General features: G+C 59.0%; 1 protein-coding gene across 1 annotated transcript; it reads right to left on the bottom strand.

Moving 5' to 3' along the window:
- Positions 1-168: 168 nt before the first annotated feature.
- On the bottom strand, positions 169-16,667 carry SCHCODRAFT_02671031 (uncharacterized protein; the record flags this gene model as incomplete). Its single annotated transcript, XM_050346627.1, has 24 exons — positions 169-1,055; positions 1,107-1,282; positions 1,335-1,740; positions 1,792-3,133; positions 3,188-3,608; positions 3,919-4,244; positions 4,265-4,654; positions 4,701-4,990; positions 5,041-5,165; positions 5,351-5,478; positions 8,744-9,011; positions 9,105-9,184; positions 9,207-9,210; positions 9,290-9,355; positions 9,406-9,534; positions 9,674-10,229; positions 10,370-10,434; positions 10,727-10,846; positions 11,169-11,388; positions 11,440-11,826; positions 11,883-11,910; positions 11,935-12,105; positions 12,152-12,551; positions 16,036-16,667. The coding sequence occupies 24 exons, from the start codon at positions 16,665-16,667 to the stop codon at positions 169-171; spliced, it is 7,617 nt and encodes a 2,538-aa protein (XP_050198479.1).
- Between the last annotated feature and the right edge of the window lie 2 nt (positions 16,668-16,669).

The raw sequence follows: 16,669 nt of genomic DNA, 5'->3' as shown, positions 1-16,669 counted from the left end.
CTCCTCCTCCTCCTCCTCCTCATCCTCATCGTCGTCATCGTCGCCATCCTCATCGTCGTCATCGTCGCCATCCTCATCGTTGTTGTCGTCGCCATCCTCATCGTCGTTGTCGTCGCCATCGTCGTTGTCGTTGTCGTCGTCATTGTCGTTGCCGTTGTTGTCATGCTTCTACTCCTCATCATCGTCCGTCTCCTCGTCCGTCTCCTCATCCGTCTCCTCGTCCTTCTCCTTGTCCTTCTCCTTGTCCTTCTCCTTGTCCTTCTCCTCATCCGTCTCCTCGTCCTCCTCCTCGTCCTCCTCCTTGTCCTCCTCCTCGTCATCATCATCCTCGCTGTCCTTCTCCTTGTCCCTCCCCATGTTGGCATTAGCGACAACAGGAGCTTTGGTATCAGCGTCCATATCGACATCGCTGTCCTCATCAAGTCTAGCCTTTGACTTGGGTGCCTCGCGTCGCCGAGGCTTAGGCAGGCTTGCAGGCTCGCCATTGCGTCTCGCCAACTTCTGCAATCTGGATTCACCAGCCCGACCTTTCCCTTTCTTCCTCCAAGCTTGCCACTGCACGCGCGTATCTGTCTCCTCCTGCACATCCTTAAGATAGCAAACCGAGCGCTCTTCCCAAGTGAAAAGGGCGCTGTGGTTTTCCCTGGAGATCACCATTGGGGTCGCGCCCAGGTCCGCAAGCGCCTTTCCCTCAAGAACTCCTCGGGGGATTGGAAGGATGGCGGGCGCGTTGCACTCCCGCAGCACCTGCTGAGCTTCTTCGCCAGTCAGGCCATTGTTGAGTATACGGGTCTCTGCTGTCTTGCGCGACAACCACATATCTCTTGCGGTGCTCGTCCAATCCTTGCCGAGCGGCTTCTGAGGCGGAGTATCCTCCTTCGGCGCGTTCGACAACATGACCGGGGCGTAACGCTTGAAGACCTCAGGCCATCCGCGAAGCTCGAGCTCCCATCTGTAGAGAATGTCGGCGAGCTTACGATACGGAAGTTGCTTTGGTAGGTCGCCCGGATGGCCCTTCTTGTTAACAGAAACGCCAATCAAGACTGACCCCCGCGCTGATCGTCCACGTTAGCTCTTGCTGCATACTATCAATTCACCTAACTCACCAAGGTCCTCACGGAGGCATTCCTTGACGATACGCCAGTAGCCGTCACAGTTGTTCTCCTGAGTGCCTGGGCGCCAATCACGTCGCTTATAGACGACTGCATCTTCACTCTCGTCCATCAACATCGCGGCCGACCCGCTGTCTATCCACTTCGAACGGACTTGAAACTGACAGCTCCTGGTGGACACGTTAGGATGCTAGGGCCGCATACAACACACAATGAACAAACCTCAAGATCCGCGTCATCTTGTCCAGCATCTCATGGAAGTTGCCGTCATATTCTCGCGTCAGGGCCTCGAATGCTTCTCCTGCACCGAACATCATCGCGCCAGCAGCGTGTTCCTGAAGTGCATGAGTGTCAACCACCCAACCGAAGGCTGTCATGCCGTCGTGGAATAAGTGCAACGTAGCCTGCTGCGTGAACTTCTCCACGATGCCCTTCATTGTGCGCAGGCGCTTGCCCTTCGTGCCAGACGTGCGCTTTTTTGCTGCAATGTCCGCTGCCAGACGCAGCTCGGCCTGCAAGTGCTCGGCCTTCTCAAACTGGGTAGGAGGCCGTCCAAGCTTGTCCGTCAACTTTTTGATTTCGCTGTGGTACGCTGCCGTTCCCTTCGCCCGAAGATCCGTGCGGTCTTCTGGCGGTATGTTAGACATGCTCAGAGCAGCTGATCCGTCGCAGTACTTACCACCTTCATATGTAGCGGAGTAAGCCTTCACGAACATGTTTGCCATGTTCTCGTCGCGCGGCGCGCAATAATCACTGTGCATCCAACCAACGAGCTTGAAGAACTCCTCGGGATCTTTCCCTGCCTCGCGTGAGAGCTCCAGTATCCTCTGCAAGTACTCCATCCCTAGCTGCTCCGCGACTTGGCGTATGTCGTCAGATACGGTGCCGGTCTTTTTCTTATCCTTCACTTCGGACGATGCACTGCGGGATGTGTCGCCTTCGTCCACTGACGAATCGTCTGCGCGATCGGTTCCGTCCGTGCGACCGATTCCTGTAGATTTTGCGGACGTTCCGGACGGACCAGCTCGCGGCGTCTCCTCTTCGCAGTGGTCGAACAAGGACGCGGCGTCAGGTACATTCTGTCTCGACGCGGGTTTTGCGGTCGTGCCCTTGCCCTTGCGCTTGGAGCTCGTCACCGTCGCCTCTGCAGGCATTGCAGGAGTTTTGGCAGGCTTTGGCGCATTCTGTCTTGACGCGGGTTTTGCGGTCGTGCCCTTGCGCTGCAACATCGACGTTCGACTGCCCGTTGGTACAGCGTCATCTGGACGTGTCCGCGAAGTCGCAGCGAGGGAATGCAGATCAGTCAATAAGGCGCCTTCACCCGACATTCGGCGTGGGGGAGGACACGGTGACGGCTCCGGGGTTGAAGGGCTGAAGTCGAAGCGGTTCGCGGGAGTCGGACTATGTGGAGTTTGAGGTGGGGACGCGCTCGCAAACTTTGTGGCTCGTCGCTTCTTCTTGTCTCGCATCATGGCGGCAGCGGCTTCTGGGGATGCCGTGGGGGGATCGGGGCGCTCGTTCGTCATGAACGCCAGCCAGGCATCACCAAACTCAATTCGCGCTTGAGCTGCGTCATCGTTGGGTTGCCTGCCTTGAGCTTTCCCACCTATGGCAATCGCGCGGCCGTTGCCATCGACTTTCGTTTTCGTCTGTGCGCCCTTGCCCTTGCCCTTGCGTCTCTTGTCCTTGGTCTCCATCTTTGCTTTCTTGCGGGTCGGTCGAGGCGAGACGGATGGGGTAGCGGACGTGTCCATTTGCTCATGAACAGGCTCTGCCGATGGCGCGCGCTTACGCTTCGCCCCAGAGGCGTCTGGGCCGATGGGAGTGGTCATTGAGGTATGCGGTGGCTGGCCTTCCGTAGGAGCAGGTGGGGCTTGCATAGACACATGGCGAGTTTGGTTGAGCGGCGGGATCTCGACGTAGTCCAATACCATGCGCCCTGGTACTTGTGAAGCCCTGGGGGTTCGGCGAGCATATGCAGGACCCCCAGGGTTATCACTACCTTCGCGACTAATGGAAGACTGTGTGACGCGGTAAGAGCAGGTCTAGGTGACGAACTATCGCTGGCTACACACCTGCGAACGGCCCTCGCTACACTTCTGGACATGCCGCGCTGTAGATTCCTCCACGCCTTGCTCATGGTCCATATCTGGCTCGTCGTCGGAGACTATAAGGGAAGGTCGGCGGCGAGTGACACTCTTCAGAGGGCGAGGTGTGGAGGACTGCAGTTCGCGCTCCTTGGGTTGGCGTTGGGAGGATGCTGGGCCCCAATTCTTCTTGCCCGCTGCGCGCGTCCGCGCCTTGTCGCCAGTGGCCTTCGGGGCGCCCTTTCCAGGCCCGCGAGGAGCAGCCTTCTTGCCAGGCGCGTCCTTGACTGACTTCTCTTCCTTCCGCGGTGGCGGCGCAGGCTTGGTCCGGGACCTGAGCTTCTCCCTCTGCGCGTTGACTTGAGCCTCTCGCTCTTCGACGGCCTCTTGCTCGTCTCGAAGTGTCGCGCTACGAAGTTCCATAGCGTCCAGGATGAGATGAGGGATAGGAGATCGAAGAGGAATCACGCAGAAGCTGGAATCCTCGTCAATCAGGGAAGCGGGACTGTGACGCTTTTCTTACGTTATGATACCTTCATGTCCGCCTCGAGGCGCAGCCCTGCAGATGGAGGTTTCAGCCCCTGCATTGTTGCACAGTACATGTTCCACGACATTATCTTCTCACAGTATATGCTGCCATTGTGCGCGATGTGAACGGTGAACAAAAAGAACTATGCGGTGTCGAATATGGAACGAATTGAGTAAGAACCTAGTCAGACTCGTCCTCCGGCTCCGAACGTGTCGACAAATGCTCGCCGTAGCGCATGCAGCGACCGCCGGCGATCTGCGCGCAGGTGGGACACGCGGCGTAAATCGTCAGACTCTCCTCGTACGGCCCAACGGGTATGGGGACCGTCCAGTGCACCTGAAGGGCAGTCGGTGCCGTGCCCATTCGATAGTTGTCGGGATACTCGCGCAGGAGCACCGCAGAGTCCAGCTCCCACTCGATGCTGGCCTTCTGAACAAGTTTGGCCTTGTAGTGCTCCAACGTCACCCATCCGCCAGCCAACAGGGAAACTAGGCCTATAGCCATGCTGACTGCCATCTGCGCTACCGTTAGATGACTAATACGACCTCGGACAACGTTCGCACCTGCTCCTTGCTGGCGTGATTCATATTGCGCCAGAAATGCAAGTAGACCTTGATTTTCTTGTTGGTTGGGACGAGCGCAAAGTCGGCGATGTCATAGTCTGTAACGGCAAAGTCTTCCCCAGGTCTAGGCGACGGGAGGAACTTCTTGTCGCCACAAACAACTACGCGGACCTTGTCGTGGCTGATCGGTAGAATGTCCCACCAGCTCACGCGCTGGTATGCGCCGTTAATCTGTCTGTAGAACAGCGCAGCCCTCGCTATGTCGATGCCGACGCTCCTCAGATAATTGATGCAGTGCGCCATGACGACGCCGCAGAGCGCCGCCTCGCCATTGTAGGTGAAGCTTACTTGCCGGCGAATGGACTGTCGCCCTTCAGCGGTCTGATACGCAGGAAGAGAACGCACTTACCGGCTGTGGGATCCCCATTATGTCCACCTCGATCACTACGTTCTCTATCGGCCATGCGTAGAACGACCCAGTGCTCTCCGACGGGATGCAGGAATATTGCAAAGCGAAAACCCCGGCGCAGACCTCCCTGACGCGATGAACATTGGCCTGTAGCATCCACACGGCGCTGAGAAACTCGCGCTCGTGCCCGATTGACGTCCACACCTCGTTCAAGGGGTTTGGACCGTCGCGCTCGTGCATCAAGCGTACCGTGGTCATCTCTAGGTGCTCGAAGAACGCTTGATCTATCTCTGGGGTACCATAAGCATCTCTGCCTCTCTGGCGCGGTAAGGCGACTTACCGCTCGGGCCTCGAACAGTGGTTACAGACGACAGGTCATACGCCACCTGCTCCAGCTCGTCGACGCCGTGTTCTGCGAGCATGTTGAACGTTTCCTGCAGGCGCGAGCAGCGAGGGAACGGGTAGCTAGCGGGGGCCTGCATGTGAACGGCGGTGACGGTCAAAAGCAAGAGGACGGGTACGGGCAACGTGTGGTTTTACATGCTTTGAACGTGCTGCCTCGCATCGTGTGTGGATCCCATGTGGCTTTCACGTGGTCGCCGACATGCGCGCGGCTATGTTTCGATACAGATAAAATGCACTCCTACTACTTCGTCGGCGATATCCCCTGCGCCTCCCTTGCATACTGTGCTCGCAGGTCTGTCAACGTAGACATCCTGAGCATGCCCTCCTTTGCCCGGGCGCGATTCGCCTTCACCGCCTCTACCAACGCTTCCACCTGTGGCCGTAGGTCTTTTGCAAAAGACCTCGGCAATTGTCTGCCGGCCTATTGCAAAAGACGCGAAGCGCTTGTCGGCACTGCCACAGGCCCCGGCCAGGTCGCCGGGATCCCGCCGGCTCGTGCCCGATGCGGTAGGTGACCCTCCGAGCTCGCCGGTCGGGGTTGTCCGCCGCACGCGACGCACACCGCGCGCCTTGCGCTCGTCGGAATTGATGCGCGGGCGGCAATTTCTGATGCGCCGCCTCCCGCGCGTCGGTGGGTGGCTGTGCCATCGGCGCGGCAACGTCGCGACACGCGCTACCGCCGCCGCCGCCGCCTCTGTGCGTGCTCGACCGAATTGTGATGATTATAGATAGATTGAATATGTACGAGATATATAATATATGTAGAAAATACGCGAGACGCGCGGAGGAATGAGAAAATGAATCAAAAAGCGCCGGCGAAAATTTTCGCCGGCGCGATACATGTCGAGCAACCCGCGCTGGAGGTAGCAGGTCAACGTATGTTAAAGATGATAAGGAGGGGGGATGGATAGGGTGCACGGAGGCAGCAGGGGCTGCCTGAGACCCTATCAAGCTCGTTGCGGGTGGTTGCTAGAGTGGAGGGGGGTCTGGACGTTGAAGGCTTGCCTTCCCGAGCCAGCGCTTGTCGTCCAGACGAGACGTTGGGCGCACGGGAGGCGATGGTGTGGGTGGTGGTGATGAAGGGGGTATCCCATGGGCGTCAGCGATGGGGGGAGGACGAAGGCGCACGTGTGACAGGTTACGCTGTCACACAGTGGCGCGTTCGCCAACGCGCGGCTACCTGGGCGGCTGTGCGCGTCCGAGCCAAAGCTCGGCATTCCACCACCCCACCTAGGCTATGAAGGCCCGGGGATGTCGATTTTTGCGCCACGTGCCGAGCCCAGCACCGCGAATTCGCCGGTGCAGTGGGTACTCGAACGGGCCGTGCTTAGCACGAGGCGCGTCTCGACAAGGGGAGGGAAATGCGAGGGGTGGGGAGGGTAAAGGAGGGCGCTGGGCACGCTGGGGGTGCTCGAAGGTTTGCGCATGGTGCTAGATACGCGGTGGGGGTCATGCCGAGAGATGGCTGAGAAAGAGATATTACATGAAAAGTCAGCAAATTTTCGACGCGCAGAGCGCAGCGGCGCACCTAAAGCCCCCTCTACACGCGATTTCTCGCGCCTAAACATATATTCGCGCGCGTTGGCGCGTGCCGCTGGGCTTGGGGCGTCGAACTTGTGGTGCATGGGCACGATCGGCGCGGTCTGGGGCGCGCGGTGGAGTAGAAGGTATAAGGAAATGGTGGGAGGGGTGAGGAGGAGGACGGAGAGGGGCGAGGGACGCGGTGAGGCGACGGGAGGGGCGGGGTAGTGGTGGTTGAGGACAAGAAACGCGCGGCCAAGCGCGTCGGAAGGCCGGGCCGGTTGCACGGTCCGATATCCGAGCATCGCCCTCGTCGACGTCGACGGCTTCGGATTGAAAGCGAGGGACACTAGACAGTGCAGTAAAGATAGATTAGCATAGAATACATACTGCTTGATCCACTCACGAAATTTTGAACTGTAGTCCTCTGTACTGAGCTCAGAACTAGAGCTTCATTATTGACTGGCTTTCATGCGAAATCAAGCATTCTCTCCTCAATGATCCCTTCAACCACCTTTTGGCACGCTTACCGCTCAATTCCGCATGGATCTTTGTCAAACAAATTGCGTTCTGTAGGGAATAGAGAGCTTAATCTTGGCATGTACAGCTCATATTATTCTATAGCCTAGATAATACACAGGACAGACGATAGTGTCAGATTTGGGGCAAAATTCACTTGTTCTCAATATTACTCCCGTTCCTATGCACAAATGACGTTTCAAACTTCTACTGAATATTCTATACATGCCCCCCTCCCCTTCTGTCTACTTTCTTGATATGCGAGAGCTTTTCCGCACCCTTCCGCGGCCGATTTCGACGCCGACAATGACTCTCGGACGTCCGGGCCGACTTCTGCGGGGTCCCGAGACACAAAATCGCGGCCCCGAATATCAAGACACTCGCCACCCGCCGTCCCCGCGCCCCCAAGCTGGAATATCCCCTTCCCCTCGCCTTTTCTTCACTTGTATATGCATTCACAACCTCTCCCCCACATTCTACCCACTCCCTTCTCGGCATTAACTTCGTGCTCATCACCCCGGGCAGTCTACCATCAGACCTACACGACGCGGCGGCGGCCTCGCGTCACGTCGAGGCCGGAATTCCGGTGCGCCCTCTTTCCCTTGGTGAAGATAAGTACTTCTTATTAATATATTCAGCTGCGATAGCTCGAACGCGCCTTCGCAATCGAGGTCGCGGGGTCGTGATCGGCCACTGCCCCTTACCTCCCACCACCACCACTCCTTTCAAAACAACTCCCCTCCCTCCCTCGCGTCATCGCCAAGCGATTGCTACGCCAATATTACCCTCACACACCCACAAACAACGCGCAAAACACGCGCTCTACCCAATTTGCCGCCCCGCCACCCCTGCCCAATCGCCTGCCCAGTGACGATGTCGAGGGCACCACTGCGCGGTGTCACCAGCCCCATCCCCACTCCCGGCTACTTAATGCAACACCACGTATGGACTGGGAGAGCGCACGCGGCTACGCGCGTGCAGCAGGCCGCACCTTTCCCCCCTCTCCCCCTCCCCCTCCCCTCCCCTCCTTCCCAAATCGCGCCGACCGCACAGCAGCAGCCAGTCAGCCAGCTCGCGCACTGGCTGCTATGCATCTCATGCGCGTCGCCCTCTTCCCTAATCCCGCGGCCACACCTGCCCTCACTGCACATCCCCTCGCGCCGCCGAAAATTTTCGGCAGCGCTTTCTTCACGATTTCCCCCGATCAACGACCTCTCCCCTACATGCTGCATCACAATGTGTTCTCTTATATACCTATAATATACATATAGTCACATTTTACGCGCTCGCAATGGGCAGCAGCAGCAGCAGCGCGTGTCGCGATGTTGATGCCGGCACAGCCACCCACTGACGCGCAGAGGGCGGCGCATCAAAAATCGCCGCCCGCGCATCAATTCCGACGAGCGCGAGGCGCGCGTCGCGCGTCGCGTGCGGCGGACAACCCCGACCGGCGAGCTCGGAGGGTCACCTACCGCATCGGGCACGAGCCGGCGGGATCCCGGCGACCTGGCCGGGGCCTGTGGCAGTGCCGACAAGCGCTTCGCGTCTTTTGCAATAGGCTGGCAGACAGTTGCCGAGGTCTTTTGCAAATGTCTTACGGCCACAGCTGACGCTTCCCTGTCCAAGGACGCGTAGTACGCGTCGTTGTTCTGGCACCCATTGTCGACGAAGCGAAAGATTGCGCCCGCGGTATACTGAGTGACTGTCTGGCGGTGCTCGTTGTTGCCGATTGGAAGGTTGAAATGTTCAAGGATGGCGGAAGGGATAAGAATGGACGAGCCGGGAGGGAAGCGGATGACGAGGCGGAGAGGTATGATAACAAGGTGACCACCTTGGTCGGCGTTGAATTGGCCGAGGGCTGTGATGCTGCAGAAGCCGAAGCACAGGTTGGCGAAGTCGCGGTGAGGGATTGTGATCGTGCGAGGCCCGAAGTTCATCGTCATGCAGGCGAATACTGACTTGGCAAAGTTCTTGTAGTTGCGAAGAGCGGGTTTCCACTTGAAGAGCTTGGCCATGGTATCTGCGTAGTACTGGAAGACCTCCGGCTCCCAAGTTTGAAACACAGCTGTAGAATGTGAGAGAAGGGCAACAAAGAGCAAGGTCGGGCACATACATGAGCAGAAGTGCGCAATCTGGATCATTACCGGCAAGCCAAGCAATCGGTCCAGCTCTTGCCGGTTCTCGGGGCGGTGGCGAAGGGGTCGCGGCGACTATGTGCTCTCAGCAAGCGCGAGGATCATTGGAGATGGTAAGAACACACCTTCTGACCGCCCCCGTGCGAGATGCCATGAGATTTGAGCGCGAACTTGCCGCGGCGGTGATCGCGTTCGGCAGTAGAGAACGATAAGGCAGTCGTCGCCGATTGCTCCATAGCCATAGCCAGCCCGCGCTGCCGTTTGTCCCAGTCTTGCGCCGGCGGGCGGCCTGCCAAGATGCAAACAATTATTTGCCGCGTTCCGATGGTGATAGCGAATTGGCGTCTACAAAAGTTAGCAATGGAGGACTTGGGCGACAGGAATGTCACTCACATGCCGTCCCATGCAAGGTAACTATACCCTTGGAGCGTTGACATCGCAGGAATGCCAGATCGACCAGCGTCTCGAAGCGCAGTGTACGCAGTGCTCGTCGACGGCGCCTCGTCCAAATCCCATGAAGCCCTGTATTCCTCGGCCTCGCGAACCTTTTCCTCCCGCCGGCGCTTGTTGGCGCCATCCGCAGCGCCTTCCGCCTGCCGCTTCTGCTTGCGCTGGCGCTTGCTTTTATGCTGCGCGGAGTTTTTCCCCGTGACCACACATGGCAAGGGAGCGCGGGGCGGGGGCAGCGTTGGGTCATCGTTGCCTTCGCCGATCTCGTAGTCGCGTTCGTCGTCCAGATCGGAGATGGGGGTAAGAGGGGAGGAGCGTCCATCCTCAGCGGGAGAATCCTCATCCCACCCACTATAGTCGTCCTCGCAGTCGGACTGCAACAGGTCGACATCGTCTTCGTCGTCGCGTCCAGCTGCGTCGTTCAGGAGTTCATCCAGGTCGACATCATCTGGAAGTGGGACAAAATCGCTGAAGACCGTCCCACGTCGTGTTACTCTCGCTGTGTAGGAGTGTGAGTATTTTATTGGCAAGAGGTGAGGATCCTGTGCTGGGCTCGGCACGTTGACCCTATCTACCAGGCGTTGGCTGATGGGGGCGCGCTCCGCCGCGGACAGGATCCTCAAGGAATGGGAGACTCACCGCCTATTGCTCTCCCAAGCTCGTTGGACATGAAGGCGGGAAACAGGCAGCGCACGCGCACTGCGCTTTAGGCGCATCCCTTGCGTGTTTGCCACGAGTAGAGCGCGTGCGTGTAAAATGCGCGCCAGCCACGCGGACTTGTACATGGCGAACATTGGAGAGTAAATGTGCGTGATGAGTATGTACGCGGTCTTTGTATGCTATGAAGTGAGCTAAAGAAGGATACTATCGGAGCTCGTATCGACAGATTCGTTGTGGCAACCCTCTGATAAGTCACTGGACGTGAAAGAAGGCATGTCGCGCTCCTCTGTATCGCTATCCCCACCGACTGCAGGTCCTCTTCGTCTTCCAGCGCACTTTCCGCGACTCCCTGCGGCTGGGCAATGTCGCACGAAGCCATTGCCCACTCGCGTATGGCGAGGTCCATCTCGTTTGCCGTCGGACCAGGTAGAGTTGGGAGGTGGTGCCGCCACCGCACTGCCAGGTTCAGCAGCGCTTTGCGATGGCAGACAAGCTGATTTACAAGGGCCGGGGCGTCTGCAGGGGGTTGGTATGTTAGCGCATTACACCGAGACTGAAACCACAGCAATATTCACCGGGTAACAGTAGTGACGACCGAATGGCGCGTCTCACAGCCTCCCACTCCTCGCCAAACCAAGAAACCATGTTCCGTTCCTCGTGTGCGAGGCGTGCTTCCTCTTCGACACAACGGTCCAGTATCTGAACGGCGCGGATAGCCTGCCGCATCAGAGGGTTCACCATCCATTCGGGAGCATCTTCATCCGCATCGAAGTCGTACCTCAGCTCATCCCAACATGCGTTGTCGATGTCGAGATCCCAGAGCCCCTTCGCAGGCAGTTCCTTGAGGGGCCGGACAGAGCATCGGCCGCTTCGTGCGGCTTGAGCATCTATGCGTGCGTTGAGATCCCGGCAGGCCTTGTTGTACCGATTGACTATGCCCTTCAACGTGCCCGCACGACGGTCAACAGCCGTTCTCACATGGCGTCGCAGAACACTGTCTATGTCCTTATAAGCATGGTGTACACGGTGTTAGAGAACAGGCAGCCTACCTCCATTCTTGTTATTTTGAAAGCGATTCACCCTTTCCATCTCCAACTGACGCGACATGACCGCGTCGCGCACCTTCCGCAGGAGAACCACGCCGTTGGCGCGGCTGTGAAGCAGCTTGTTCTTTTTCAGGCGACTTAAGCGGCCCTGGACCTCTACCCCCAGCTGTTGAACCTTGCGGTTGTACTTCCCTTGCGCGACGCGCAGGACAGCTTCCGCGGCTTCGACATCTGCGTCGCGAGTCGCATTCGAGCGAGGCGGAGCGGCCTTCTTGCCCTTCCCGGCGATGCCAGTCTCTGCGGCTTTGACGGCCTGCTCTGCTTTCTTGACTTCTTGCTCGAGGGTTAATACAGCGTCGAGTTCCTTTTGTGCTGTAGCCTGCGAGGAACCTGGATGGGGTTAGTTTTCAAGACTAGCAGCCTTGTAAAGCGGCCAAGCTGCGTACCCTTTGTCTGTTTAGTCTGAGCAATGAGCTGCTCGTGCCATTGCTAGCGAACAATGGAGAAATCATCCGCCAATGGCCCGCACTCGGCAAGCAGGCGCTTCGCTTCCTCGCGCTTGGTCTGAACCAATGCCCGCTTGCGAGTGAGCCATGCACCGGCGTCTTGCAGCGAGGTCTGCGCCAGCTGCAGCATCTGGGCATTGAGCGTGAAGAGGCGCAGATGAAACTGCTCGAGATCAGCTCGAGTTCACAGAAGCCTTCGGAAGACTTACCCCTGCGACGCGCAGATAAGAAATCAACTTGCTAATTGCCGACCAGAACCGTTCGCATCCTTTGCCATTGGTGAGACCAAATCCGATTCGCTTGCGGGGATGATACAGGCTCTGACAAAGCCAGTCATGACCGTAGGCGTGAAAGACGGCGACGGCAAACTGGATGCGGTGAAGGTATCCATTAAAGATCCCCCACTTTATTGCGCTAGCTTCCGTCTGACAGGCTATGTCGTAGAGAAAGCCGATCGTCCAATCCGAAGGCAAATGCTCCATGAGGGCGTCCATGAGCGCCACGACGTAGTACTGCTTCTCGCCTGCGCTCGTCATGTTTGCCCAAAAGAGGGGCACGTCATGCCTGCACAACAGCGCCATCGCCGCTGTCACATCATGCCGCCGTACACTAGCCTTGGCGATGGAGGACTGGGCGAGGTCTGTCCCTATGAATGTAACAACACACCCTATAGTTATAGGGCACCTTGTTGCAACATTCCCCACTGATTATAAGACTATACCTACAACAGTTTGTTGCAACGTCTGTTGCAACAAATTCCTACGGTTACAGCTACACTACTGGCCTGTCGGACATTGCCGAGCAGGCCATCGCCGTCACCAGCGTCGCCGAAACCCCGCCGCCGCCGTCCGCGACGCGCTCGTCGTCGCGCCGCCGCTCGCTCTCCGACGCGCACCCACGTGCTGCCCGTCGCGCTCCCCAACTCTTCCCACGCGCATCCCGCCGCGTCGCCCGACCATCCACCGCCCTGATGCGCGCTCGCGTCGCTTTCCCACGCCTCGCTCGCTGTGCCGACGCTCGCGCTCGTCCCTCCTCGCCGTCGCACGTGCATCCGCGAGCGCGACGCTCGGGATCGCGCCCTCGGCAGATGCCGAGGACGCGCCGAGCAAGCTTCGAGCGTCGTACCCTCGCGCCGCGCTGGCCGTCGAGCTGCGCATACACGGCTAGTGCCCGTACGCGCTCGCATTCGTCGGATTGCGCAGCGCGCACTGCTCCACCTCGGCCAACGCGTGAACCGGGCCGTGCCGCGCGAGCGGACCGTCCAACCGGCGTAGCCGCGCCTCCGCTTGCCAGCCTGCGATACACGGTCCAGCGGACGGCGTGCGCCGGCAAGCACCCAGATGCGTCGGGATCACGCTCTCGTCGCCGCGGTCGCCAGATGCCACGTCGCCGTTGCTATGGCAGCAACGATGCCGACGCGCTCTTGCACGCGCCGCGCCGCATGGAGCCGACGTCGTTCCTCATGTCTCCATGAGGAGACGTCGCCATTCGGCATGCTGGGGCAGGGACAGCGCGAGCGGCCGTTGGCGTTTGTGAAAAAGCATGGGCGCGCGGTGCGCAGCGCCTGTGTCAAAGGGGGATGACGGCAGGGGAGGGCGAGAGGAGGAGGTGGGGGGTGGGGCATGATGTGGACGGGCGCTGTTGAGCGCCCTGGCGGACGTGGACGCAGGCGGCGGCAGCGGGGCGGCGAGGTCGAGGTCGGAGTCGAGGTCGGGGTCGAGGTCGGGAGGTGAGGTGAGGAGGGAGGTGAGGAGGTGGCAAACGGATGGAAAGGCGGTCGAGGCGAGCGCGCGAGGACGCGCACTCACCTCGCTCGCAGGGAGAGGGTGGTGGTCGTGGGCAAAGGGCACGATCGGCTGCGGACGGAATTTGTTCCGCGCGATCACGTGACCCGGAAAACACCGACGACGCGTCTCTTCGCGCGCGTCCCTCTCCACGCAGCCGGCGCGCAGGTGTAGCGCAGGGGAAATGGCGCGAAGTACGCTTTACTACGTATACTGTCATAAGGAGGCCCAATATTTGCTTATTTATGCCCTCTGCCAAAGGTAGAAGGAATAAAACACCGTTTCTTGGCCTTGCTTGAGATCTAACCCAGTGATGTCGACGCGATATATAAGTACATGGCTGTCCTCCATCCAGGGAAGTGTGTAGATCATGTAATTGCATCCTCCTTGATATATTCCTGCTTTTAATGCAGCAGGGGGCTTGCTCTGTTGTACCCAACTCGACCTATGCCTGCTCACTCAAATACCCCATGACCATGAGATTTGAGCATTGTATACGATCCCGGACTTACCCTACAGATCAGAACCAGTTTATATACTCAGAGGCATGTACTTAAAGTACTCCAAGTTTTGGATCTGGAAGGGGAACTCAAGAATGGCACGAACTGTGTGCTTACACTCGGTGAGCAAACAATGAATTGACTATTGGACTCACTGGACTGCTTTGCTGTAAGTCGAGCCGATACAGACATTTCTTATGCACGAACCTCTGGGTTTCAACCCAGAATACCCCGTTTTCGAAGGTGCTCTACACGACTATGCAAATATCTCGGCGGCGAATACGTTCCCGCGCGTGCTGTAGCCGTTGTTGAGGACGACGACCAGCGTAAATCGGGAAGCGGCCCGGGCTCCCGCTCTCCGCTCGCGCGCAGTTCCGTCCACTGTCGGTAGGTGCTGATAGTAGAAAGAAGGCATGGAGAGGGTCTCAATACCTACCAGTAGTGCATCTGACCGTTGATCGCTCTGCCACTTCAATTGACTCACTGTAAAACAGCAAAGTCCTACTCAAAGCGATCATTTCGCGCCTTTTAATACGTGTGATACATTGATTGCTGTCATATGCGCTGTAAACTTGGCCATACATATTATTTCGCGCGTATATTGCGAGCAGAGGCCCAGAAGATCGTCAATCTACCCGATGGTGGCGCGGAGGCAGGTCGCGGGCTGGCGTGCCGAACTTCCGGGTCACGTGCTGGGCTCGGAAAAGTTCGGCTGCGTCCGCAGCCGTTCCTTGTCTCCTTCCACCACCACCTCCTACCCCAGCGTCGGCTGTTGTGCCGCACACTCCCCTCTCACCGCGTATGCCCACATCCCCTGCCTTTACCCTCGCCGACGCGCCTTGCCGACGCGCCTGGCCAACGCCCTCTCCGATGCGCCTCGCCGACGCCCTCACCGACACTCGCGCTGCCAACGCAGCCGTCGCCCGCACATGCACCAGTCGCCTCCCATACCCCCGCGCTCCAGGGCGTGTCGCGCACAGCACGCGGCACTGCCTGTTACCCTCCCCTCCCCTGTTCGGCCCTTGCGCCGTTGCGGCCGCATCGACACGTCACTTCGGCGACGCGTCTTTGCGCACGTGACGCGTCCTGTGCGCGATGTCATCTTCGGTGATGGCAGTTGCGTGGGCCGGCGCGGGAAGTGCGTGTCCGCGCGCTTCGTCGGCCGTAGGGGTGGCTGCGTGCACGTCGACCGAAGCCGCCTCTTTCTGAGGGGGGGTGCATTGATTTCGGCATTTGCCGATGATGCGCGCCCCGAAAGCTGGTGCATATCCTTGGCAGCCGAGAGCGGGCTTTCGGGTGCTGCGTGGTCGAGCGCGAGGGCCAGGACGAGGGCACGCCCAGCATGTTCTCGGCATCTGCCGAGGGCGCGATCCCGCGCGTCGCGCTCGCGGATGCACGTGCGACGGCGAGGAGGGACGAGCGCGAGCGTCGGCACAGCGAGCGAGGCGTGGGAAAGCGACGCGAGCGCGCATCAGGGCGGTGGATGGTCGGGCGACGCGGCGGGATGCGCGTGGGAAGAGTTGGGGAGCGCGACGGGCAGCACGTGGGTGCGCGTCGGAGAGCGAGCGGCGGCGCGACGACGAGCGCGTCGCGGACGGCGGCGGCGGGGTTTCGGCGACGCTGGTGACGGCGATGGCCTGCTCGGCAATGTCCGACAGGCCAGTAGTGTAGCTGTAACCGTAGGAATTTGTTGCAACAGACGTTGCAACAAACTGTTGTAGGTATAGTCTTATAATCAGTGGGGAATGTTGCAACAAGGTGCCCTATAAGCATAGGGCATGTTGCAACATTGGTCCTGCCATAGGTGACTGGGCGGCCTTGAAGCTGTCTTTGCAGTGCTGTAGAGACTCGGCAGGCAGGGTTGGCGTGTCGTCTGTGGACGAGGCATCATCCGCCTGCGCGCGTCGTCGCCGTTTTGTGTTCGTCAAGGGAGTCGCGTTACCGCGTAAGTCCTCCACCCACTCCGCTGTGCTAGTCAGCGTCCCCTCATCGAGCATGAAGTCGTTTGGGTGAAGGAAGACGGGGTCTCGACGCTGCTTGTTGTGTTTTTGAGAGAAGCACACGTCGATGGATACCAAGCAGTCGGGGGATGTCGGGCTTGTTTCACTGAGGCGTCGCGCGGACCCAAAGCAGAGAGGGCAGCAAGCTTGTAGATGCGGAGAAGGCCTGGGTCCAGCTGGGTTATCACCAGTCTGCGATACGCCGGCTCGCGTGGATGGGGTCCCGTCGGACATTTGGTCGCTGGCTGCGGCAAGGGTGGCATGAGTTGCTGGAGGCGCTGTCGAGGACGCACTGCGGCACCCGTCGCTTGTCAGGCCCGCGGTTTGCTGAGCCTCACAAGCCTTGACACGAGCAATGTCGAGTACCTGCTGTAGCTTCTTCTGGACCTGCGCGTACAGCACGGAGTACCACAACAACGCGCTGCCAAACCGTTTGCGCATGT

This window comes from Schizophyllum commune, assembly GCF_000143185.2.
Source record: "Schizophyllum commune H4-8 unplaced genomic scaffold SCHCOscaffold_10, whole genome shotgun sequence".
Classification (NCBI taxonomy): domain Eukaryota; kingdom Fungi; phylum Basidiomycota; class Agaricomycetes; order Agaricales; family Schizophyllaceae; genus Schizophyllum; species Schizophyllum commune.
The sequence above is the reverse complement of the archived record's forward strand: the minus strand, read 5'-3'. Positions and strand labels throughout refer to the sequence as shown.